Source organism: Citrus sinensis, chromosome 3 (genome assembly GCF_022201045.2).
Source record: "Citrus sinensis cultivar Valencia sweet orange chromosome 3, DVS_A1.0, whole genome shotgun sequence".
Classification (NCBI taxonomy): Eukaryota; Viridiplantae; Streptophyta; class Magnoliopsida; order Sapindales; family Rutaceae; genus Citrus; species Citrus sinensis.
The window spans coordinates 38,096,711-38,121,134 of record NC_068558.1 but is presented as its reverse complement, the minus strand read 5'-3'; the positions used below and the strand labels follow the sequence as shown (position 1 = coordinate 38,121,134).

Genomic DNA, 24,424 nt, shown 5'->3' with positions numbered 1-24,424 from the left:
ATATTAGTTAAACAGTTTTTTTCTAGCTACAAATATGACTTAAATGTTTCGTAAACTGTTTTTAAAATTAGTGCCACCAAACATATATTTACTGTTTTTTATCATTTTTAATTGTCTCCACCGAATAAATATTATTATTTTTAATTTTAAAATAATGATACACAAAATAATATCAGACGCATATTTAAATTCAAAATATAACAACTGCAAAATACCATCTTCATTCTCATTTTTGTTTTCAGAAAATACTAATTCAAAAACAATATTGAATAGCCCTTAAAGGTTTAACTAGACTTGTTTAATTAGTGGTTAAAATTGTAAATTTCCAAAAAAAGAGAGTTTTTTTCAAAGTTCTAGAGGCGTGCCACTAGCTCCACTCTTAGCTTTGAAGGATTCATAATTTGACAAAGTTATTAGAATGAGTGGCATTATAGGCACCCTCAAAAAATCCTCATCAAACCCCTCTCCTATAATTACAAGTTTATCTATATTTAAATTTACAATAATAGATAAAAGAAAATTAAATTTTAATCAAATCACTTGTCTCCATAACTGTAATTTTGTGAAACCAAAATTCAAGTGAACAATTTACTACTTTTTTTTTTAACGATAATTGGTTAACATTCCTCATTAACCAAGCTATAACGTATTTCTTTAAATTTTGATACAAGTTTATTCTTTTATTATTGTTATTTAAGATCAAATCTCAAAATGTCAATAACTAATAATGGGTTTTTTTTTTTATAATAAACTCCATTGAAGGGGTTTATGGCAACAGCCATGACAAGTACAAGCTTTAATAGAGATGTTGATTATTCAAAAGCCGAAGCCATCAGATTTGTCGTTCAAGACTTCAAGTTGCGAAGATGGTCTTCATCTGATGTGGAATTGGACTCCAAAATAAACTATTCGGAAGAAGACGAAAATGTGAAAATGGAGTTGGGGTGTAAGCCAAGGGTACTTTTTTTGGAATCAAGCTTCGTGGGTTTAGAAGTATTGTATTTTTTGAATGATATGGTTTGGGGTATTTTGAGTAAAGGATTCTATGAGGACTTTTAATGGGTGCAAATAGCTGTACTCTAATGCAATTGGCACATGGGCTAGCCCAAATAAGTAGTCTTTTAGATCCTTAAACTCACTTTTTTTTTTAAGTCGAAGATTTTGAGAAATTAATAGAAATTTATATATTAAAAATTCTCTTATATACATGGTGGGGTCGAACTATGATACTCTAAAGGTGCAATACCGTACAGTCTAGGTACTCTTAGAAATAAAATTTGGTAATCCAATGATGTTTAGGTTTTAGGATATGGTACCCTAAAAGTATAGTAATCACAATATACATGGTCAGTGACGGATTTAAAAAAATAATTTATTGGGGGCTAAATTAAATAATAATAAAATATAAAAAATTAAAATTTTGAATATATAAAATATTTATAATTAGTCTCTACGCATTTTTATATTTTAAAAAATGTTATGCAATAGACTAATTATTAATATTATTAAATTTATTATTTCCTATATAAACAACCAAACTATCACTTATCCCATCCGATTTTAAAGATGATTTTTCATGAGTTTTATTACTGAAAATATTCGTTCTACTATTATTATATAAACTGGAAGAATTAACCATATTTTTTAGAATAGAAAATATTTCGAGTAGTAGGCTATCATTATTTTTAATTAAAAAATATATTTTTATATTTCTTAAAAGTCAAAGTTTAAATTTTATAGTGACTGTTTTAATAAATTTAATGGGGCTAATTAGAAAATTAATTTAAAAAATTTTTTTTTTTTGGCCAATGGGGGCTCAAGCCCCCATTGGTCATGTGCTGCATCCGCCTCTGTACATGGTGATGTAATTGTTTTCACTAAACAACGAACCGTGTGATTATTCTTTTTCCAATATTGAAAAAGGGATACTTACACCCATAATATTGAAAAAAAGATGCTTACATCCATAAGGTTTAGAGAAATGATTATAAAAACTTCTAAATTTTTAATGAATGACGCCCAAACCCTTTTTTATCATAATACCCTTTAACTCTATAAATTCAAAAGAACTGATCCCAAAATTTTATAATGAATAGAGATATGACATTAAAATAAATGTAATAATATATACATTTTAAAATAACTTTAATATTTATTTTTTTATATTTTACAATACATTTGACCTATTTTATTATATTAAAGTAATTCTTAATAATAAATTAAAATTATTTTTAATATTATGTAAATGATAATTTTAATATTATTAATAGGGAGATATTTTATCAACTGTAAAATTATTTAAGCTAAAAATTTATTTAAAATATTTATAATAAATACAATTATATTATTAAAATAAATATAATAATTTAAAAAATTAATAGTACTTTAAATATAAAAGTAAATTTAACATTATTACCCTGCTAGATAGAATATATTATTTGTATTAATTAAAAAACTTTAAAACAAATTTTTTAATTACTATATTCAAAAAGTATAATGGTTAAAAATAGGGTTTTAATATGAATTGACTTTGCTTCGGTCGCTAGTTCCGTAGGTTCCTGAGCAACTCCTCTCATCACTTGTCACTATGCCCGAAGGTTAGCAAGCCTGTCCAAAAAGGGGTTTTAATGTCTCTTTTTTAAAATTTGAAATCTTTATAAACATTTCCTCAAACTTTGGAGGCGTATCTACCACTTTCCCTCTAATAAATAACTATTCAGTTGGACCAATAAATCAAACTATTTGATACACGATATAGCTTTCTTAAAATTGGATGACTGAAATTCTACAAAAGAATCCTTGGGGTTTTTCAATCAACAATAATTTTACCAAATAGTTATTAATAATCATCATGAACTTGGACAATTTCATCGTCACAAATTTGAAAAATCTTTTTCACTCAACTGTTTCTATTTAAAGTTGGATGTTGTTTTCTTTAAAAGCCGGCTCAAGTCAACTTAAGAAGAATAAAGGTGAACCTGCACTGATTTTATGGATTTAATTTTGTAGAAAATAATTTTTTTGATATTTTTTTTCTTTTTCTTATAAAAAAAAAAAAAAAAAGAAAACTCAACTCAACTCTTTTCTCAAGAATACGACGCTTGTATTGTTATAGTTAACTTTCCCTTCCAGCAATTGTGTTTTCCAAGTCCGGAATTAGGCCATTAATGTCTTTGTCTAATGCTAGGCATGCCTCTTAATAAAGACACAAGTTATTGAGTTTGAGTTCTTACAAAAATTCAAATATTTCTCCTCTCATATATGTGGACAAGATAGATATTTAACTTAATGAGAGGAAGTAAATTTTCATTCCACAAATGTGTATATTAAATTTATAGTCTCCAAAAACCATTAAATTCTGCTTAAATTTTAACCCATATTAATATTAAATACCTCTACATTATACTCGTGGAGATTTGCACTTTGAGGGCAACAGTCCTAACCACTCGGCCATTAAGTATTAATTAATTAATTTTAAGTTTTTTTTTAAATAAATATCAAACTCAATTACTCACCTTTGTGGGTAAAATTACTTAAGTGCCCTACCACTTACAATCCTTTTTCAACTTTCCCACTTTAAAAGTAGTTGAGCTTACAAACCCACACTGGTCACTAAACACGGCCACCAGGCTCCAGCCCTCTACCAACTCAAAAATACTTCAATAACACACAATAAAATCTCAATTAATTAATTAATTAATTATTATTTTTTCAAATGAAATTGAAAAGCAAAAGAGGAGTAAAAACATTCTCTTAATTCCAAGTAAAGCGAGAGCCGAGAGGAGTCTCATTGGGCTACAAATTCTTTTTCCTTTTGTTTTGTTTTTGTTTTCTTTTTAATTTTCTCTCCATCCAAACAAGACCTTCGCTAGGGTTTTCGAGTTGGCGCATGGATTCTGAGGAGGATGATTTCTACAGCGGCGAGGCAATGGACGATGACAACGATTACTACAACTCCGACGATGCCGCCGCCGATTACGGCGTCGAAGATGACGAAGACGACGACGACGGTTACGGGTTCATCGAGGAGGATCCTGATCATGATGATTTCGATAATGCCTCCTTCCGTCGCCAGCAGGTTTATTTTTTGCTCAATTTTAGTTGTTCATCTAGTTTATTAATTTATATTTCTTTTGGGATTTTTTGTTTAGTCATAAAAGCTGTTAGCTTTTTTCATTTCTTGTGCTCTCTGTTTGGTTCTTGCTTCGAGTTGTGGAGAAATTGTTGTACTCGATGATGCTTATTTGGACTAATTGAGTGAGGATAGAAATATCGTTGTTTTTTTAAGCATTGAGGGTTGGTGTTTTGCCTTTGTAGGTATAAGGAACTTGAAAGATATGAATTCTTTGGTGCTAACTTAACTTAGTATCAGAACCTGCTTGATCAAGTGGTCTTGTGATTTGTCCTCTATATTTGATTAATTAATTGTAATATGCAGTGTTTGTGTTTTTTTTTTTTTTTAAATCATGCTTTTGCTTGTGGTTGTGTTTTATTCATGTGTCTTCCATGCGAAGCAGCCTAATTAAGCTTAAATAGTTTCTGCTTTCTTCTTTCTCATGAAATGACGGAGTATTGTGTTGGTTTGGTTAGTTGCTGAGGAAATTGACTTAGAGTGACAGCCGGGGTTTCATACAGAAGTCTGTTTGGTTACTTAGGAAATTAATTGAATAGAGTGAGACAGTGGCTTACCGATCGATTGGTGTTGGGGTTGTGAGAGCAGAAAAGGTCAGTTTGATTACTCAGGAAAATTGATTGAATAGAATGAGACAGTTGATTACAGATTAATATTGGATTGTGAGAGCTGAAAAGGCTTTTCCATGAATGTAGCATGCTGTGGAGGTGCAATGTATGTGTGTAGCTTGGCTGCAATGATTCATTTGGATGCTAGGAAATTTTGGGAATTTGAACCAATGATTTGGTTTTTTTCAATTAGTAGTTTTCTGGTGATTTCGTTTTTGATTTGAATTTAATGAAGAGATCAGCTAAATCAAGCCAAGTTCTGATGCTGGACTCAGTTGCATGAAAATCATAAATAGAGCTGATGGTTTGAAACTAGGTTTTAGGGTTTTGAAGTTATTGCTTTGCTTTTTCTGTTTTTCTTAGAAGGGATATGGATTCAATTTATTCGAAACATTCACTTTTAAGCTGGTACCAGTCTATTTATCTTGGTGTTGAGTTGACAGCTCCTTTGATGTTTCCAGACCTTGCAACCCCCTCATTTTTCTTCCTTTGCTTGTACAATCTGAAGATACAGGATGTTAAGCACAATGTTTTGTATAAGTACATCCACAAACAACCAGTGGAAATATAAGAAGTTGGATTATTAGACTTGTTGTATGTCTTCAACTCCAGATTACTTGCAAGCTAATTTGGCACGACTGAATGCACACTTAAGAACCTCAGGTTGAGCAAAATTATAACAAACATTTGACTGATCAATAACTGTGATCCTTAGAGAATGCCTTACATTTTCATGTATTATCAAATTCTCATATTTTGTGGTTGATTGGCCCTGGTGTATTCTTTTTGTATCTTGTAAGTATTTTAACTTGGTGTTTACTGTTTCAGCATAGTTACACCGTATTGAGGGAAGCAGATATAAAATGTCAGCAGGAGGATGATATTACAAAAGTTTCTACTGTCCTTTCAATATCAAGAGTAGATGCAAGTATCCTACTCCGCCATTATAACTGGTAAGCAATTCACTATTTGGTGCTTGTCTGCTATGTTTGCTGTTCAAGTTGATGTTCTGAAGAAATTTGTCATTTCAGGAGTGTTAGTAAAGTGCATGATGCATGGTTCGCTGATGAAGATGCAGTTCGGAAATCAGTTGGCTTTTTGGACAAACCAGTTGTTGAGTTCTCCAATGCTAGAGAAGTAAGCCTTGGGTCTATGGTTGTGAAATTTTAGAGTTGATTGTCTTGTTTTATTGCTTTCGTGTTTCTGTGTTGTACTTATAATACTCTGATTGTTTCCTGGCCAGCCAACTTGTGGGATTTGTTTTGATACCTATTCATGTGACAAAGTTGTGTCAGCGGCTTGTGGTCATCCCTTTTGCCGTGCATGCTGGAGAGGTTTGTCTTTGATGCCTTTTCTACTTTGGCTTCTGATCTCTCTCTTGTTCTTTATCTACCTTCATGTTAGGTGGTTTTTAAGGTTTCAAATTTTCATATTTTTGAGTTGCGGTTCTATTAATACCTTTTAGTTTAGCTTCATCCTTTACAAATAAACTGTTACTAATATTCAAAGTCTGAACTTTATGTTCATCAATATTAAATGGCTGTTTATTTATTTATCTTACCCAATTAAACCCTGACCATTTTTTTTTTCTGTTACAAATTGGGGTTGTAGTATTAATCTTTATATTTGACTTCTTGGTTGTTTGTTTAGATGGTAATCTGTAGTTTGCCTTGCCTGAATGCATGGCATACATTGTTTATTACTCATATGCAGATGTCCAATACATTCTGGGCAGTTGATCTTCCTGACATAACATTTCCTTCTCAATTTTTTGACTACCACCAACATTTTTTATGAATTTTTCTGGCTACATTTCATCTTCTACCATAGGTTATATTGGTGCGACAGTTAATGATGGTCCGGGGTGCCTGATGCTTAGATGTCCTGATCCATCTTGCTGTGCTGCTGTTGGTCAAGACATGATTGATATGTTGGCCTCTGATGAAGACAAGAAAAAGTATTCTCGTTACCTTCTTAGATCTTATGTCGAAGACAATAGAAAGGTATGTATGGGATTTTAAACCTTGATGATATTATAATCAATCATCCATTTGTATGTATTGGCTGACAACTTAAATTGGAGGTTGGGCCATTTATTTTTGGGTAAACTGTGACTCTTTGTACTTTAACCCATGGACATTTTCTGTAGTTACTGTTTTTTAGGGCCATATAACCCATGAACAGAACAGGAAGAAGTATACCATTAGACCCTTCTTCTTGCACCCTTTTTGTAAAAACTAGCGAGAACTGTCTGAAGTAAGTCCAGGCTAGCAAAACCTTCAGCATAAATCCTCTCTATATCTATCTGTCTTTTCCCTTTATTTTGGACTGATTTATTTTGATTAATTATTTTTTGAGTCGCTTTAATCAGTCCAAATGTAGTTCTATGGTCACAATTTACTAGGCTCAATGCTGGTGATGGAGTTAGACTGGAAGTTCTTAAGAGAGAAATTAGAGGGAAAACACGCAGTTTCAGATAGAGAAAGATAAGTTGCAAAAGAGGCTTATGTTTTGTCAAAACCTATATTCTACTTGAAGAAGCAAAGGATAAAAAGTTTAAACCAGGAAATAGTCTCTTGAGCATTGTTGACTATGAAGCCATGCCCAAAGTCATTGAAAGAGCTTTAATAGAAATTGAACCAATCTGATTGATCTCTCTGAGAAAACTTATAAAACCTAGCAGTGGTCTCTATATTAGATTTCTGATTGGGCAAAGAAGTCTCGAGAAAGCATTTCTTCCACCTCCCTCTACGAAGAAATTGATTGGAAGTTAGAGATGAAAGTAGATAGATTTGGATGCATAGAGTGTGCATGGTGATAATGTTCTGGTGATGGTGGTTGTAGATTGGGAGTTGAAAACTTATTTTCTGGATTATGTTTTTATATATCAGAGGAGTTGGTTGGCAAAGATAATATGTATATTTGAGGTTGATATTGAGAACTAACTAGAATCTGTTATCATGTCACTTTGAGTTGTGTGGGTTTTCTTTTTCAAATGAAAGTTCTGAGGATTTTACTTCTTTTTGGGTCATAGTATGAAGAATATCAGTAAGATTCGCCTTTCTTAGATTCACCTTTCTTTTTTCTTTACAGACTGTCTTAGGTATTTCATTTTGATTTTTTATTGTGTTGAAGGATCCAGTTGTTGTGGATATTCTTATGCTGATGAGAGTAGTTGCAAATTAAAAATTCTTATAAACCAATGTTGCAGTGCTGTTTACGTTGGACATTTATGCTTATGATATTGTTCTCTTTTTGTATTTCCTAGATTTATGTTATTTTATTTTTCAGGCAACAAGTGAGTCTGGAGTACCCCATTTCAATTACATAGTTCACACTTCCTCATTGAAAATTATTATCTTTTCGTGTCTCTTTATGATTCTGCAGTATAGAGAATGATTGTAAACATTTAAGTTCTCAATGATTGTCGTAGATTTCATTCAAATTGTGAACCCCTCTGTTGCCATTAGTGAGATTGGAGTCCAATGTTATTATTATTATTATTATTATTATATATCTTTTCATTAGATTGAAAAGTTGAATTGAATATTGTTTCTGTAATTTATTCTTTTAATGAGATTGTACAGTCTTGAATGTCAAACCTGCATTTGGATCTTTTATAACAAAAAATATAACTTTTTTTTTTTAAAAAAAAGAGAAAACAGTTTACTCCTACAATCATAGGGAGACCTCGCATAAGGGGAAGAGGTGCTAACCTACTCAAGTTGTTGGCACCCAAAATGTAACTTTATTTGCTTCCTTCCATGTTTTCTGTAATTCTGAGCCATGTAGTTCTTACCCTCCTTTTCTATTGCATACTGCTAGACCAAGTGGTGTCCTGCTCCAGGGTGCGAGCATGCTATTGATTTTGCTGCTGGAAGTGGAAATTTTGATGTTTCCTGCTTATGCTCATATAACTTCTGCTGGAATGTAAGTTTCGCTCTCTGAAACTGTCATGGTTAGATTCTGTAAGAATTATTAGCTATATGTCAGACCAGATTGATGAGCTGCATTGGATCTGAAATGCAGTGCACTGAGGAAGCTCACCGTCCAGTGGATTGCGGCACTGTGGCAAAGTGGATTTTGAAGAACTGTGCCGAGTCTGAAAACATGAATTGGTAGGACATATATGTTTGTGCATTTAGAATTCTATGTTGTTTTGTGATTATTCTTGCCTGGATCTGTCTTTTGGATATGTTATTTCTTTTCTCCATATGATGAGTGATCTTTTGTTGCATTTTTTTCCCCCACTCTCCTATATGTACTTTTCCTAGATCTTTTGTTGCATTCTGTGATGAGATTTCTCTGGCCTGCTGTATAACCCAGGACAGATTTCAGCTTCTGACAACACTGACTGGTTCCTACCATATTATATCAGTGTCTGTTTGGAACCTTATTTTAGGTTCCTGGTTTCTTTTATTACTTGTATTTTTCCCCCTTGTTTCTGTCAGCAAAAACTCTGATACAGACTATCTGGTAATTGCTTTTAGTTTGAAAAAATATATGATGATTTCTCTTGCAAGCTTGGTTAGAGATAATCAAGAAGGAAATGCTATAGATATAATTTAAATGGATATTTCAAATTGTCTGTTTATTACACAACTTTAATGAGATATAGTGGAATTATTAGTATGTTGATTTTGTACTTTTTGATTGCCATTTCAATCTTCAATCTAACAAACTGCAGGATACTAGCCAATTCTAAACCTTGTCCCAAGTGCAAGCGACCGATTGAGAAAAATCAAGGGTGTATGCACATGACATGCTCTCCACCTTGTAAATTTGAATTTTGCTGGTAAGTTTCTGCTTAGGACAAACTTAATTTGTTAGTTTCTGTATCTTAAATGAATTTTTGATCACTGGATTGCGGCTCATTGAGACACGTATCCTTGTAAATTTGACTTCTACAAGATCCTAAAAAAACTTGGATTTTTAACGTTTTCTTTTCCCCTTCAGTAATTATTGTTTGACACGTAATTTTAGTTTGTAACTCCAGTCATTTGAAAAATACAGGCTATGCCTTGGAGCATGGTCAGATCATGGTGAGAGAACTGGTGGTTTCTATGCTTGTAACCGTTATGAGACTGCTAAGCAACAGGGAGATGTAAGAGGAACTTTGATCTTTTGTTTTAATTTTGCCTATTGTTTTGTGAGTTTTGCTTTTTGACTTTTGACATTCACATCATCTTTTTTAGTATGATGAGACTGAGAGAAGGAGAGAGATGGCCAAAAATTCTCTGGAGAAATACACTCATTATTATGAACGTTGGGCGAGCAATCAATCGGTATGTTGGATTTGTTTTTTCTGCGTCATCTCCCTTTCTGTGCTCTGTTCTGGAGTTTATTCACCATTTTTCTAAGTTAAAACTTTTGTCTTGTTGCTTTTATCCATTCATTTTCCTCCATAGAAGGTTCCTGAATTCGTTCTGGGTTGGTTCATGATTTTTTGATCATACCGGTTGTGTCATTAAGTTTTCTACTTGCCAGTTCTGAATAGGAGTAGTATATTATGAACCATTTAGTATGACTTAAAACTAAATAACTTTTAATGCTCGAAATAATTGCACCTGTCACTTTTCTTGTACCAAAGGTTCTTCTTTGGCAATTATCAGTCCTTGAAAGTTGAAACAGATGGTAGTAATTAACTTTGTCCATGTGTATGTGCCAACTAGTTCATAGTGTGTTTAATAAATTTTGACCATATTTAAAAATTATGCTGTGTATGTCTGACTGTCTTATCATTTGAAGTTGAATTAATTGGGTGAAAATGCAGAAAAGAGGGAAAATAGAAGAAGGCAACTCTAAAGCAGAGAAAAGTTTGACAATGTTTTAATATAACCTTCTAGGCCTGCATGAGATAATTGCTAGAATTCCTCTAGTTGTTATTATCTGGTATTAACTTTTCATCAAAGAATCGGATTTGGGCAGACGGAAGGGGAAAAAAAAAGGAATAATTTATAGTTTGAAACAGACAACCAGTTCAAATCTTACAAGCTTCCCAGAAATTCCCGTCTTAGTTCTCAGCTTTTGGTTCCTTCTATCCTAATAAAGTAAAATTGTTTTGACTAATACCTTCTTACTGCTTGTAAGGATCTTCGGAGATGGTTATAGATAACTTTTATAGAAATATGTGTGGCATTGTACTCCACTACATGATACATTTTCTCCTGAAACTCTTGCATGTGATTCTGATTATCAAATTTAAAGCATTTGTTTAATGTAAATTACTTGTTATTAATCTGTTATCTTTTTTCATACCTTGCAGTCAAGGCAAAAAGCTCTGGCAGATTTACACCAAATGCAGACTGTGCATGTAAGTGATCTTCTTCTATACACACACACTCACACACACAAATAAATATACGTGTACTTTGGCAGTTAATAGAACTCTGATTTGAACTCGAATATTAATTTATTATCATATATTTGTAGTAATATATTTATTATACGTTGGATAAATTACGCTGATGCAATTCCTTAAGAATTGGTGGTTGAAAGATAGATGGCTTACACTGCTATTTTGAGAGTTCCAAGAAAAGAAACAATAGAGAATTTTGAAATATGTGAGCATTGTTTTTGGCATGCTTGGTTAAACCAAAGTGAATACTGGTTTGAGATTCTATTAAAGCAGTGTAGGAAGGTCTTTACATTATGCATTTTGATAATTTGATATTTTTGTTTCTGAATTACTTGGGTTTTACTAAATAATAATTTTTTTTTTATCCATCTTTTTTCCAGCTCGAGAAGCTTAGTGACATCCAGTGCACGCCTGAGTCTCAGCTCAAGTTCATTATAGATGCGTGGCTTCAGGTAAATCCAACACTCATTGTCAGTGATGTTCAGGGTCTGTGGTTATTTTTTCTTAGAATACCTTGTAATTTAGATAGATGCCGCATGCACTTTTATGGTTTAATTAGAAAAAGTTATAGCTTTCATTAATTTTGTCTTTGTTCTTTATAAATGTGGTTTAGTGATGGACATGAAAGGGGTTATGTTCACTGTTGAGGCGTTTCACGTTCTGAGTTTTCTGACTCTCTATACACTATAATCTGTCCCTCGACAATACCTCAAAAACTTTTGGATGGAAAATCTCCATGGTTTGGGGTCCATAATATTCTGATGGCTATTGTACTTTAATTATTCACACTTAAGCTGAAAGGACTTAAAAGTATGCACCAGACACATCTACACAAGGACACCTATTCCTGAGGCATCCAAAAAATATACATTCTCAAGGGATCAATCTCTTTGAACATTACACTTTCCTAATAATTATTGGTATTTAATTTATGGGAATCCTTTGTCATGGTCGGTATTCGTTCACCTTAGCAGGAATATGTATCAGGAAAGTGTAACTGAGTCATCAAAACTCATTTCTCTTGCAGATGCTTGTAACTGCTTGAGTATGAAATGTCAAGTACTGTAAATTGATTATTTGTCTTCTTTTAATACATTTGCAGATAGTTGAATGTCGGAGAGTTCTGAAATGGACCTATGCTTATGGATATTACCTACCTGAGCACGAGCATGCCAAGAGACAGTTTTTTGAGTACCTGCAAGGTATTTATACTTTCAAATATTCTTGCAGAAATTTCATGTTACTTATTGTGGATATTAACATTAGAGATATAATGGCCTTTGCTTTCTTGTAGGTGAAGCAGAGTCGGGTTTGGAAAGGCTTCATCAATGTGCGGAGAAGGAACTACTACAATTCTTAAACGATGAGAGCCAATCAAAAGAGTTCAATGATTTCCGTACGAAGCTAGCTGGATTGACGAGGTATTTATTGCATCCAAATTGTAATAAACTGATAAATAAATGAATAATTTTATTTCAGGTTGTGTGAATAACGTAAAAAATGTCTGGAATCTAGTTATGTATATACTTTGCTGCTCATGATACAGTGGTCAATGGAAATATATTCTTAGAAGATAGCAAAAAGCAGTCAAAAGGACGTATTTTTATGTCTTTCATTTTGATTGCAACAGTGTTACCAAAAATTACTTTGAGAACCTTGTTAGAGCTCTAGAGAATGGATTAGCAGATGTAGACTCCCATGCAGCTTGTAGCAAGACGACAAACTCTAAGTATGGCGGAGGGGGTGGAGCTAGCAAGGGAAAAAGTGGAAGGGGAAAAGGAAGTGGTAAAATTGGTGGTTCACACGATGCAGGCAGATGATCTCACAACTGTAGTCCCTTCTTTTGGTTTGAGGGCTGCTCAGTACATATCATTGTGTCAGCTTTGTCCCGGAAAATCAGTTGTCTGCGTTGTGGGATCTATGTTGAAAGGAAACCATTTCGGGGATTCTCTTGTTAACATGTGAATTCAGCCGAAGTCTGGTACAGGTCTGACGGTTCCGTATGTAATCTTGTATCTTTAAGTTTCTTTTTGGAGGCTGTTTGTTTAACTTGTTCAAGGTAAGTGGACATTAAAGGACCAAAAGTTATGGAGAAAAAGAAAAACAGCCTTTCTTGAACTCTTGTTTGTGGAGCCTGTAACTCTATGTGGTTTAATGTATATATCAAGTTATCATTTTCAATAACGAGCTCCTACAACTTGTGATGATATAAAATATTGATGTGCATCTAATGGAAAGACAAATGAGTTATAGTCAAACTACATGTAAGATGCTTGCGGTTGCTATTGTGAAATTTTAGATGAGAGAACTTCATACCAAAGTCACAACCTTCAGCTTCAATTACAGTTTCTTTACCGTTTTTTCCCATTTTAAATGGTACTATGGTAGGGTGGGCAAAATCGTAAGTGAATCTTTAGTTCCTTATCTCACTCAGAATTTGAATTTAGGCAGCAAAGAAAGCTATTTGAAGATCACTAGATAAGCTTGTGAGGATAATTATTCTTTTTATTTATTTATTTTTGTTTATTTAGAGAGACTAATTAGTTCATCTTGAACTGAATAGCTGATTGTCTCCATGATAACAAATGGCATCCAAAAAGCCAACCTTAATTGTATTGTCTCTATGATAATAAATGAGAATAAAAATTGTAACTACAAAATAAAAGTTAATGATATGCAGTAAATATTATTTTTAAATAATAATTTTGATAAAATTAATAAATATATAATATATTTTTCAACATACAATTGTAAAATTAAATCATTTTAACTTTCAATCTAAATCTCAAACAAAACTTTAATTATATTATTAATAAATGGTATTATATTAGTTATAAATAAATAAATAAATAAACTCCTAGTCCCTTTTGATGAAAGGATGAACAAATGCTTGAGGGTCCTTGAAGAAAAAATGGGAAAAAATAAATAAGAAAAGAAATGAAAGAGCATTCAAGTAGCAATTACTAGAGGGGGAAAAAAATTGATGAAAGTTTCTTCTGCATGAGGTAGCCAAACTTATTCTATGTAATTTTTCATGTATGAACTGAAAATGATATATGTATGGAGGACAAAATGCGAGCTTTAATTCAATTTCAGTGCCAAGGAAACATGTTCATACCAAGCCCTTCAAAACAATTTACAAAACAACATCTAAAGAAAAAGTGCCTCATTTACAAATGAAAACAATCCAAAAACAACAAATTAACAAGATCCTTCTGATGGCAACAACCTCATTATCAAATAGATATATATATTTTTCCTCTTTCCCCTCAAGATGGTCTCCTCTATTCATCCTTTTAGATTTGTAAAAAAAAAAAAAAAAAAAAAAAAACCAACTGCGCGCATAAAAATCTTACAATTATAACATATGTAACTTAAAATGATCAACATCTCTTTGTCTAACCTTGATTATGGGGAATCCTTAGTTGCCCAGATTTCTTTAACTCCACGGATTTCTTTAATTCCATTGATTTATTCAATTCCATAGATTTGGTTAATTCCATAGATTTATCTTTGAACAACTTGATGCTCAATGCACTCATCATTGCTCTTGAATATTGCCTAGATGCCATTTTCCAGTCTGCGCCACTTGTCATCATTGCCTTAAACTCTTCGAAACTGATCCGACCATCCTGTTAATCATTTCCAAAAAAAAAAAATAAATTATTGAAGATAACCATGATCACCCAAAAACTTAAAATTTAAATTAAACAGAAAAGAGGGAAAAAAAAGAAAAAAGGATTACCCTGTCCAAGTCGACATCGCGCAAAATGTCCCTGATTGTTTGGTCACCGTTGGGACCGGCATTGTCCTCTAACAATACTTCTTTGAGTTCATCAACCTCAATGAATCCACTCTGGTTCTTATCAAAGAATCTGAAAGCTTGTGAGAGAATGTCATCATTTCCAATCCTTTTCAGGTGAACAGACATTGTCACAAACTCGTCACAGCTCAGAAGGCCATTTCCATCAACATCAGCCTTTAAGAAAGCATTAGACAAGGTTTTTAGTTTTGTAGAATGAATGTATAATATTGCCTGCGAATGCTAAGTAAAATTAGTCCGATCAAATCCTAAATAAAATTGAGGAACTTACAGCTTCCATTAACATTTTGACATCAGGATCAGAAACTTTTTGTCCAATCATATTGAGGCCATCTTTGAGCTCTTCAAATGTCAGGTCCCCATTTTTGTCGGTGTCCATCATGTAAAACATTTGTTTGATTTGTGCCATTTGGTCTTGCGGCAAGTTGTCTGCTACTACCTGGAATCAAATTTAAAATCAGCAGACTTTTGTTACTTGACTCTCAAGAAACCCCGATGCAAAATCAGATATCTGTAATACGAAAGGATTTTCAAAAGCTTACTCTTAAGACTTTCTTCTTGAACTTATTCATTATGGAGAATTGCTTAATCCTTGATGTCACATTTCCTCCCAAGGAGACATTTGGAGCATGATTATCATTTTTAATCCAAGGATTCTCTTCACATAACATTCAAAAACAGATTAATAAGCAAGGGGTTTCATTACTTGAATTTGAAAAAATTGTTTCGATTTCACTACATACCAAGGACTTCTTCTAATGTTAGCCTGTTATACGGATTAGGATCTAGCATATTCTTCACTAGTTCTTTAGCTTCCTTAGAAACTTTTGGCCATGGATCCCTTTCGAAATCTATTTTCCCCCTAATTATTGCGTGTGCAATTCCTTCTTCAGTTTCTGCACTCATTCATGGCAAAATCAAAATGTTAATGAAAAGTTTTTCCTGCAGACACGAATGATATTTTGTAGCACATTTAACTTGCCTGCCCAAAATGGAGGAACCCCACAAAGCAAGATATAGATAATCACACCAGCACTCCACACATCAATTTCTGGTCCATAATTACGCCTTAAGACCTCCGGCGCCATGTAATATGGACTCCCAACAATTTCACAGAATTGTTCCCCTATCAAAAATAGAATGAAATGGCCAGATTTTGCGGCTGCGATAGATATAGTACTCAACAAAGTTTTATCAGCAGGTTGCTAAACATATAACCATACCAGGTTTAAAAAATATGGAGAGGCCAAAATCAATCGCCTTCAATTGCGAGTTTTCACTTCCATCCGCAAACAAGAAGTTTTCGGGTTTTAAATCCCTGTGCATAACTCCATTTTCATGGCATACCTGCAATGATCACAATTTTATGTAATAAAAATTATTTAAAGGAACATCTAAAATGAATCAAACAAAAATAATTATACCTTAACAATTCGTAAAATGGTCTTGCCAACTGCAGCTGCTGCACGTTCTGTGTAATGCCCTTTATTAACAATCCTATCAAAAAGCTCTCCTCCCTCACAAAGCTCCATCACCAAATAAATTGCATCTTTATCCTCATAGGCTTCCTTGTATGTAACGATATTCGGATGCTTCGGCAAATGCCTCATAATCTCCACCTCCCTTCTCACATCATCGATATCAATTTCCGTCTTCAGCTTCTCCTTGGCGATCTTCTTGCAAGCATATGTTTCGCCTGTTTCTATCTCGAAACACTGATGGGTTATTCCAAACTCACCTCGACCCAACTCCTTCCCGAACGTATACTTATCCAGTATATTTCCCTCAGCGGGGTTCGAAACCACAGATCTCAGTTGGAAAGATATCGATTTTTTGTCTACATTGGACGCGTGTTTCGATACACTTTCATGCTTGGGAGATGGAGATGGTTTCTTGCTGCTGGCATCATTCCTTTTGTTGTTGGTGCTGGCGGTGTTGTCAATATTGCCAATAGCTTGGCTTTTCTTGGAGAAGAAGGCACCTTTTCTGGCTAAAGATATGCAGCTTCCCATAAAGAAGGTTTTTAGAATTATTATTATTATTTTTCCCTTAATTCTCAATGCAAATTTGCTTTATGTCAAGGCGAGCAAGAACAAGAACATCCCATGGGAAGCTGAGAGAAAAGCTTCTCGGAGAGGAAAAAAGAAAAGAAAAAGAAAATCGTGTTTTTTATCTTTTCTTTTGTTATTTTTTTTTCTCTAGTTTTTACCCTTTGTTTTGGGAGAATGAAAATAGAAACCCTAACAGGAAAGACAGAACTAAATTTGGGAAAGATGAGTTAAATAAGTATGAAAAATAGTTACTGGAATCTTTCATTTTTGACTTTTCTCGCCATTTTTTTAGGAAACTGTTTGAACGCTGTCAATTATTTAACGGATCAAATGAGTTATTTCATATTTGTTATTCAATTTTATTGAACCGGGAAGATTTTCCACGGTCGTTATGTTTAGTGGCTTAATGATTAACGAGAAGACTTATGTCTAATATCTTTCCTAATTTAATCTATCTGGTTAGAGACTAATTAATTTGTGGGTAGTGATGATGTATACAAATCAAGGTAATGATCCATGAGTAGTTTTCAGGTCCAAGATATTTGAGTGTGGAAAAAGTTTCTGAAAACTTTAAAACTGCGGAGTTTTAAGGGCTTAAAACATTTAAACTGCACGGTTTATATGTTTTCCCAAACGATCCCGCATTTTAAAATTCCGGATTAAAATATTTCTAGATGATCTATAAGGTAGAGTTTACAGATAAATAAAATATGAGTGGGACTATTAGCACCCATCTAAATATCTCTTAACACCCTTTTTCTTAATCAACCCCATTGAAATATTTTAAAAAATTATAAAATTCTTTTAACACCTCCATCAATGACAAAAATATCCTTAATTAAAATTTATTGTGTAAACCTCATTCTCTAATTTTTATTATTAAACTCTATTTCAACAATGAGATTTATTTTTTATTTTTTTTTTAAGAGTGCAAATTGCAAATTCACTAAGACAACTGCAAGGATCACATAGTTAAACCAAAGAAACATGTCACTTCAACTTGAGAAATCCAATTCAACTGAGAAAAGGTACGAAATTGAAAATAATAAACTAGACATGGCTCTGTTATTTTGAGGCAGCAAATATCTTAGATTGTTGCTTCCAGGAAAGCTCTTCTAGGTTGACGATCAGCCAAAGGACCATGACATCCGAAGAGCTTGGCATTCACACCATCTGGGACAATCCTGTTCTCTGACTTCCACCTTAGATAATCAGCACAGCTGAACTTGGTAAATCCCCATTTCCTGCTGACAATAATTTTTTGACGAACAGGAAACTTGAACTTAGCACGGCGAAGGGCCTCCTAAGCATGGTGGATATTACTATCCTTGCAACGGACAGAAAGCAACCGGATTTATTTCATTTAAAAGAAAAAAATAATAGATTTTCATTCTCTCTATTATAGTTATTAGTGATATATTTTTCACTTGAAAACTAGAGGAAAAGGCAACCTTTCTAGTTTCTAAAATGTTAGATTTTTTTAAGGAAAAATTATTTGACTTTTGAGTGGGGGTTTAATTAGAAATTATCCTATTATGTAATTTTAATAAAGGTTAAAATCGTAAACTAATTAAAGGGGTTTTAAGAGGCATTTGGAGGAGTGCCAATAGTCTCACTCATAAAGTATATAGGAGTTGTTATTATTATTATTATTTGAAATAAGAACATTATTCATTTCGGCAATTTTTGGAAGCAAGTAGGAGCTGTTTTTCAAAAATAGTTTAAAAAACAATAAAATAAAATAATTATGACACTTTATATGACTGAACGATGGAATAAAAGATGCATGTTTTTTTTTTTTGGTTACAATAAAGATCTTGAATTCTTGATCTCATTATCTAAAAAATAGACATTCAAACTTCGGGTAAAAGCCCATTTAGTCCCTATATTTTAATATTAGTATCCATTTAGTCCCTATATTTTTAAAAATACCTAGAAACATCCCTGCCGTTAAAGTATTGATACACATACCGTTACTTTTTATTTCTTTTGGCTTATTTTTACAATATTACCCTTTTATAATATTTTTTTGTTTGGACTTTAATAAAAAGAAAGTAATTAAATTACCAATTTAACCCTAAAAAATAAAAAAATTATATTAATTTTTAATTGTCAAAAATTAAATTGTTACTTTTTATTTTTGGCTTACTTTTACAATATTACCCTTTTATAATAATTTTTTTGTTTGGACATTAATAAAAAGAAAATAATTAAATTACTAATTTAACCCTAAAAATAAAAAAATTATATTATTTTTAATTGTCAAAAATTGTATGCAAACTCCAAGTGTGCAAATGGTGCTTGCAAAAAAATTAATATAATTTTTATTTTATTTTTTAGGGTTAAATTGGTAATTTAATTATTATTTTTATTAATGTCCAAACAAAAAAATTATTATAAAAGGGTAATATTGTAAAAGTAAGACAAAAGAAATAAAAAGTAACGGTAGGGATATCAATACTTTAACAGCAGGGATTTTTCGAGGCATTTTTAAAAATATAAGGATTAAACGGACACTAATTTTAAAATATAGGGACTAAATGAGCTTTTACCCTCCAAACTTCATCCACTAATGCATTTGTTTGTTTCGATGGTAACACTAGCCAATCTACTTATATTAATTTTTTCTTAGATATAAATTGAACTATCTGCTTATATTAATTTGTCTTTAGATGTAAACTAAATTAAAGTAAGCGCATTTTATGAATTATTATTTATTTATTGACAACGATGTTACTTTTGTTGGGGAAAAATCAGGTTTTTAAAATTTTTATAAAACCTTTTAAGGACCGCTCTCATATAATATATAGGAATACGTAATTCAGAAATCGTACCTTGAAAATCTGAGTTGGCTTTTTCCGCTGAAGTGATTTAGGCTCCTAGATCACGATCCGCCACCACCACTCCTGTTAGATCACGATCCGTCACCACCACGCTTGTTAGATCACGAACTGTCTCCAATGATCTTCCAGGTTATGACTCAGGTTCGATCTGCACTTGACGTGTGGGCGCCTTTATCACTACCAAAGCAACTAGCACGAGAAAAATTTTCTCTCAACAATGGAGAGAAAAATCTTTTTCTCTGATCTGTATAAAAAGTGGCTTCTCTTCTTTTCTTTAGGGAAAAATAAGCCTTATATATCTCCCTTTAGTGAAAACCCTAGGCTCCAAATAATGCCCTAAATAAAACTCACGTTTATTTACTTTTTCAATAGGGGACCCACCTTGTAAAATAACATAAGACCCCTTATACAAAAGCTAATTAAATGGAGCCTCCCACTAAATGATATATTTAGGCTTTTGACCCAAATCGCTAGTTATCTTACTTATTAGTCCAGTAGTGGTGCAGTCAATTAAATGAGCTAACTCAGGGATCATTTGAGAACATACAATAGTGGCTACAATAATTAGGCCTGTAATTAAACTAGCCCAATTATTTAATTCCAAATCTACTCCACTAAAAGATTGGAACTGACTTCCATAATTGTATGCTCGAATAATAATTCGTCCCAAGCCACATTGATTTCTTTACTGCACAATCCTTTGTACCACATCGTTAATTAAATTGATATCTCAACTGTCCAATCAATTTAATAACATCTTATTCCTTGATCCTTACTGGTTTTCTCTAATGATCATTTTCAACATACTAAATATGTTGACACACTCTGGCCAGAGAATTCTATGATCAAGTGCCGAAAACCCATCAAGAGATGTGTTGTACAAATTCTATATTGTTAATCCATAACTCCAATACTCATAATTGCTCCCACCAAGATACCGGGTAATCTTGACCACAAGAATGTGTCGTGCCCATTGGTAACTCAAATGGAATAACAATTACAATCATGAAATCATAATTAACTCAAGATTAAGATTACAGTAAAATCAACGCCTATGAGATTTAATAAGTCTGACAGTTATTACAAAGTTAATTAAATCTCATATGTGATCCTGTTCAATGTAGTCGTACTACATTAATAAATTCATACATGATTAAGACAAATCATTCAATGAATTTATTACAGTCTATACCTAAATAAAGTGCCCAACTTTATTTATCAACTGCGAACTAAATTTATTTAATCATAAGATAACTTGTATTTATGTCTTCTGTGAATCCACATGGTGATCACATAAATACATATAATATGATTAAATGGACTTTAATACAAATATTAATGCAATTAAGATATTTGAATAAAATACCTCATTTATTTTATTAATCAGAAAAATTGTTTATTACAATTAAATAAACACATATGCTTTTAAAGAGCATATTTTCCCAACAACTTTGACATTCAATGCTAAATACAATGAGTACAGATTAAGGGAAAATACAATGTGACATTCAACAATGTTACTTTGACGTCCAAGATTCAAAAAATTAAACTCTTAAGTATTACTGGGGTCTATCATAGAATAGTAGTGGGACTAATGCGGCAATCAATACTATAATAGTTCAAGTGATTAATATAGCAAATATTTTTGATATTTTGAGACTTGACAATAGACTAACTAAAGGATTGATGTGAATGTCAATACTAGAACATCTAAATTAATCTAAAGAATTAGCGTAACAAATAACAATTACTCAATAGTGTAATTCAGTTTCCTCCAACATTTCAATACTATTAAGCGTGTACGTCCGCTTATGAATAAGTCCAAAATATAAGTTATACTAATCTGTTTGATACATTGCATATGTCAAAGGCGTAATTAAAATGAGACTTGAGACTTTTCAAGAAAAAAAAAAAAATCTGATCAACTTTACGCTTCACAATGTTAAACTTATTACACGTGATTAAAATAAAATTAATGAAAAGTATATAAATTATTTGTATTAATTTTTAACAATTATTTAAACAAAAAGTATATATCAATCAGGAAAACTAAAAATTTTCACTTTCTTATCGCATGTATTTTTTATTCAATAGTTTTTCCATGTAACCCAACTTCCCTTTGTCTATTCAAACCTACATCCTCAATAAAGCCATTATTCAAAATCTTATAAGCTCATACATGTGTTTGATCAATTGTCTAAAAGAAGTTTGCAGTCGGTGGGTGGGCATAACATAGGGTCTGTTTGGAATTGAAATTAGATAACTGTAATTTAAAAGTTATAATAATAAAGTGTTTAGTAAATATTAATGCTGTAATTGAATTATGCTGATATAATTTTTCAAGTGATGATAAAATATCTATTCTATCTTTAATAATTTTGTCAAAATTATTATTTAAAAATTATATTTACTACATACTATTAATTTTTGTCTCATAATTATAATTTTTTTTCCACAGCAGCTATAGCTTTTCCCAAACAAGACTATAAATTCGGTGCCGAGTCGTATCATCCAATTCAAGGTGGTAGTATTGTTCCTCTGCTGTTCTATCTCTCTCTCCTTTTTATTATTTTTTATTTTTTTAGATAAAATGTAAGGGATTAGCAAAGTTCAAATTTATTTTTTAACCTCTTATCTTCCTCAAGATTTAAAGTCGAATAACCAATCAAATAAAGCTATTTAAAAATTACTCAACGTGCCTTGGGGCCTTTGTAGGATTCTTGTATCTACTAACTTCTATCTTTCACTCCTTTTCACCCTCCCATAACTTTCTAAGTATTCCCAATCCTTACCAATTTAGTCTTAATCTTTCACAAATGACCCTTGGTGATCCCCAAGGTCATCATTGGCATGGCGCGGACCCAATTAAGGTCCAGGAGGGGCTTCAGACCCTTCTGAGCCATTAATTTTTCTTTTAAATGTATCTCAAACTCCTTATGAAAAAGTTATATAAAAAAAATTTGTACACATTTTTTATATATTAAAATATAAAGTCTTGGTTCAAATCTCAATAGTCACATTATTATTTTTAAATATTTTGTGGAAATTACTTCAAAAAATGATATTTTCACGCATTTAAAATAAATAACTTATTACTATTATTATTTAGAATTTAAAAGAAAGTAATAAAATTTGAGTTTATAAGACTTAAAACGTATTCAAGTGAACATTAAAAAAAACACCTTAAATTTTTAAATTTGTTGAACTAAGCCCTCCCCCTAATTTAAATTTATGAGTCTGCCACTGATCATTGGTGACCCTTATTGAACTGTCTTTGCGAGTTGGCTTTCTCATTTTACCACCCAAGACACTCTTCGCAGCGTTAGTGGTTTTTTTCTAATTTCTGATTATTTTTCTTTATATTCTTCATTGTTGCAAGATTGTACGTGTCTATCTTGTATAGAATTAATGAGTTCAAGACAGTAGAAAAACGCCTTCGTTCCTCATTCATTCAAATCAAAGGAAGCTTCGGGATAGGGATGGCGCATGTTCTCTTTATTATAGTATTTATACTACTATAGTAGTATGCTTGTAAAAAACATTGATAGATTAAGATAAAATTAATTAAGATTATTATGCTTACATGTAAATGCAGTCATCCCAAACTTGAATATCCTTAAAAAAGGCTTCCGTTTGATTTACTTCATGATGAAAAGGTGCAGTTACCTCCACGAATTTATCCAGGCAAATGGGTCCATCATCTACATGCAGCTTGGAACATTCATCATGTTGAAATTAGTGATTGTGAAAAGCCAACAGCTGACTTCAATGATAAGCTGGCATGCCACCTCAGCTGCACTCAATTATATTATGAAAATGTTGAAGATGAGATGGATTTGCTAAGCTGGCAAAATGGATATGCAGAGGAATCTCAGTACATATGCATGCAGGAATTACGTTTCTAGAAGCTTAATATGATTGGCTGAATTCATGAATTAGTTATTTGCTCATTTACTCTGCTACCCTCTGTGCCAGCTGTTTTTGTCTTTCTTCTCTGTATATAAACAAACGTGAGCTTGTATTTCATTTCATCAAGTTTTTATCTTTAATGAAATATTTGTGATTTGTGCTTGCTTGCCATACATAAGCAATTTCTAGCAAAGTTTAACTTGGTATCAGAGCAAGTTTGAGCTATGGCAAGCAGCAGTAGTAATGCACAAACGAATGTAAATCGGTTACAAATAAATCCAACTGATCAAGAAGAAAACTTGAATCCAAATCAAAACTCACAGAAAATGCCGTAAACTCAGCAGTAATTAATCAGTCTCCCATACAACATATGACCAGCAACACATACATTTTCACAACTCCTATCAAGCTCACACAAAACAATTTTATGCTCTGGAGATCACAAGTGATTTCCAGCATCAGGGCTAATGAGCTTGAAGGTTTTGTCGATGGTAGCTACACTTGCCCTCCTAGGTTTTTCACAAATTCAGGACCAAATGGAACCACCATAAACACATTTAACCATGAGTACCAAATCTAGCAAAAACAAGACCACATTTTGCTAAGTTGGTTGTTGTCATCATTGAGTGAGGGAGTGTTGGGCACAGTGGTTGATTGCTATACCTCATGTTGAGGTCTGGACAACCCTTGCAAATCAGTT

At 32.4% G+C, this 24,424-nt stretch overlaps 2 protein-coding genes across 2 annotated transcripts; one reads left to right on the top strand and one right to left on the bottom strand.

The window, feature by feature from the left end:
• Window positions 1-3,630: 3,630 nt before the first annotated feature.
• On the top strand, window positions 3,631-13,282 carry LOC102619087 (probable E3 ubiquitin-protein ligase ARI7). The gene is made up of 15 exons (XM_006494116.4): window positions 3,631-4,078; window positions 5,569-5,693; window positions 5,772-5,877; window positions 5,984-6,074; window positions 6,571-6,743; window positions 8,566-8,670; window positions 8,770-8,858; window positions 9,428-9,535; window positions 9,754-9,844; window positions 9,936-10,025; window positions 11,006-11,053; window positions 11,479-11,550; window positions 12,201-12,300; window positions 12,393-12,519; window positions 12,729-13,282. The coding sequence occupies exons 1-15, from the start codon at window positions 3,890-3,892 to the stop codon at window positions 12,916-12,918; spliced, it is 1,704 nt and encodes a 567-aa protein (XP_006494179.2). The 5' UTR covers window positions 3,631-3,889; the 3' UTR covers window positions 12,919-13,282.
• Window positions 13,283-14,031: 749 nt separating this feature from the next.
• On the bottom strand, window positions 14,032-17,146 carry LOC102624859 (calcium-dependent protein kinase 24). Its single transcript, XM_006494136.3, has 8 exons — window positions 16,346-17,146; window positions 16,145-16,268; window positions 15,904-16,047; window positions 15,665-15,817; window positions 15,464-15,579; window positions 15,193-15,360; window positions 14,844-15,077; window positions 14,032-14,730 (listed from the first exon to the last, which is right to left on the bottom strand). The coding sequence occupies exons 1-8, from the start codon at window positions 16,931-16,933 to the stop codon at window positions 14,497-14,499; spliced, it is 1,761 nt and encodes a 586-aa protein (XP_006494199.2). The 5' UTR covers window positions 16,934-17,146; the 3' UTR covers window positions 14,032-14,496.
• Between the last annotated feature and the right edge of the window lie 7,278 nt (window positions 17,147-24,424).

Coding starts and splice junctions, on each gene's coding strand:
- LOC102619087 (XM_006494116.4), top strand. CDS start 3,890: ATGGATTCTGAGGAGGATGATTTCTACAGCGGCGAGGCAATGGACGAT. Junction 4,079..5,568: donor CCTCCTTCCGTCGCCAGCAG/GTTTATTTTTTG, acceptor TTACTGTTTCAG/CATAGTTACACCGTATTGAG. Junction 5,694..5,771: donor CTACTCCGCCATTATAACTG/GTAAGCAATTCA, acceptor TTGTCATTTCAG/GAGTGTTAGTAAAGTGCATG.
- LOC102624859 (XM_006494136.3), bottom strand. CDS start 16,933: ATGGGAAGCTGCATATCTTTAGCCAGAAAAGGTGCCTTCTTCTCCAAG. Junction 15,361..15,463: donor TCAAGAAGAAAGTCTTAAGA/GTAAGCTTTTGA, acceptor ATTTGATTCCAG/GTAGTAGCAGACAACTTGCC. Junction 14,731..14,843: donor GCGATGTCGACTTGGACAGG/GTAATCCTTTTT, acceptor AATGATTAACAG/GATGGTCGGATCAGTTTCGA.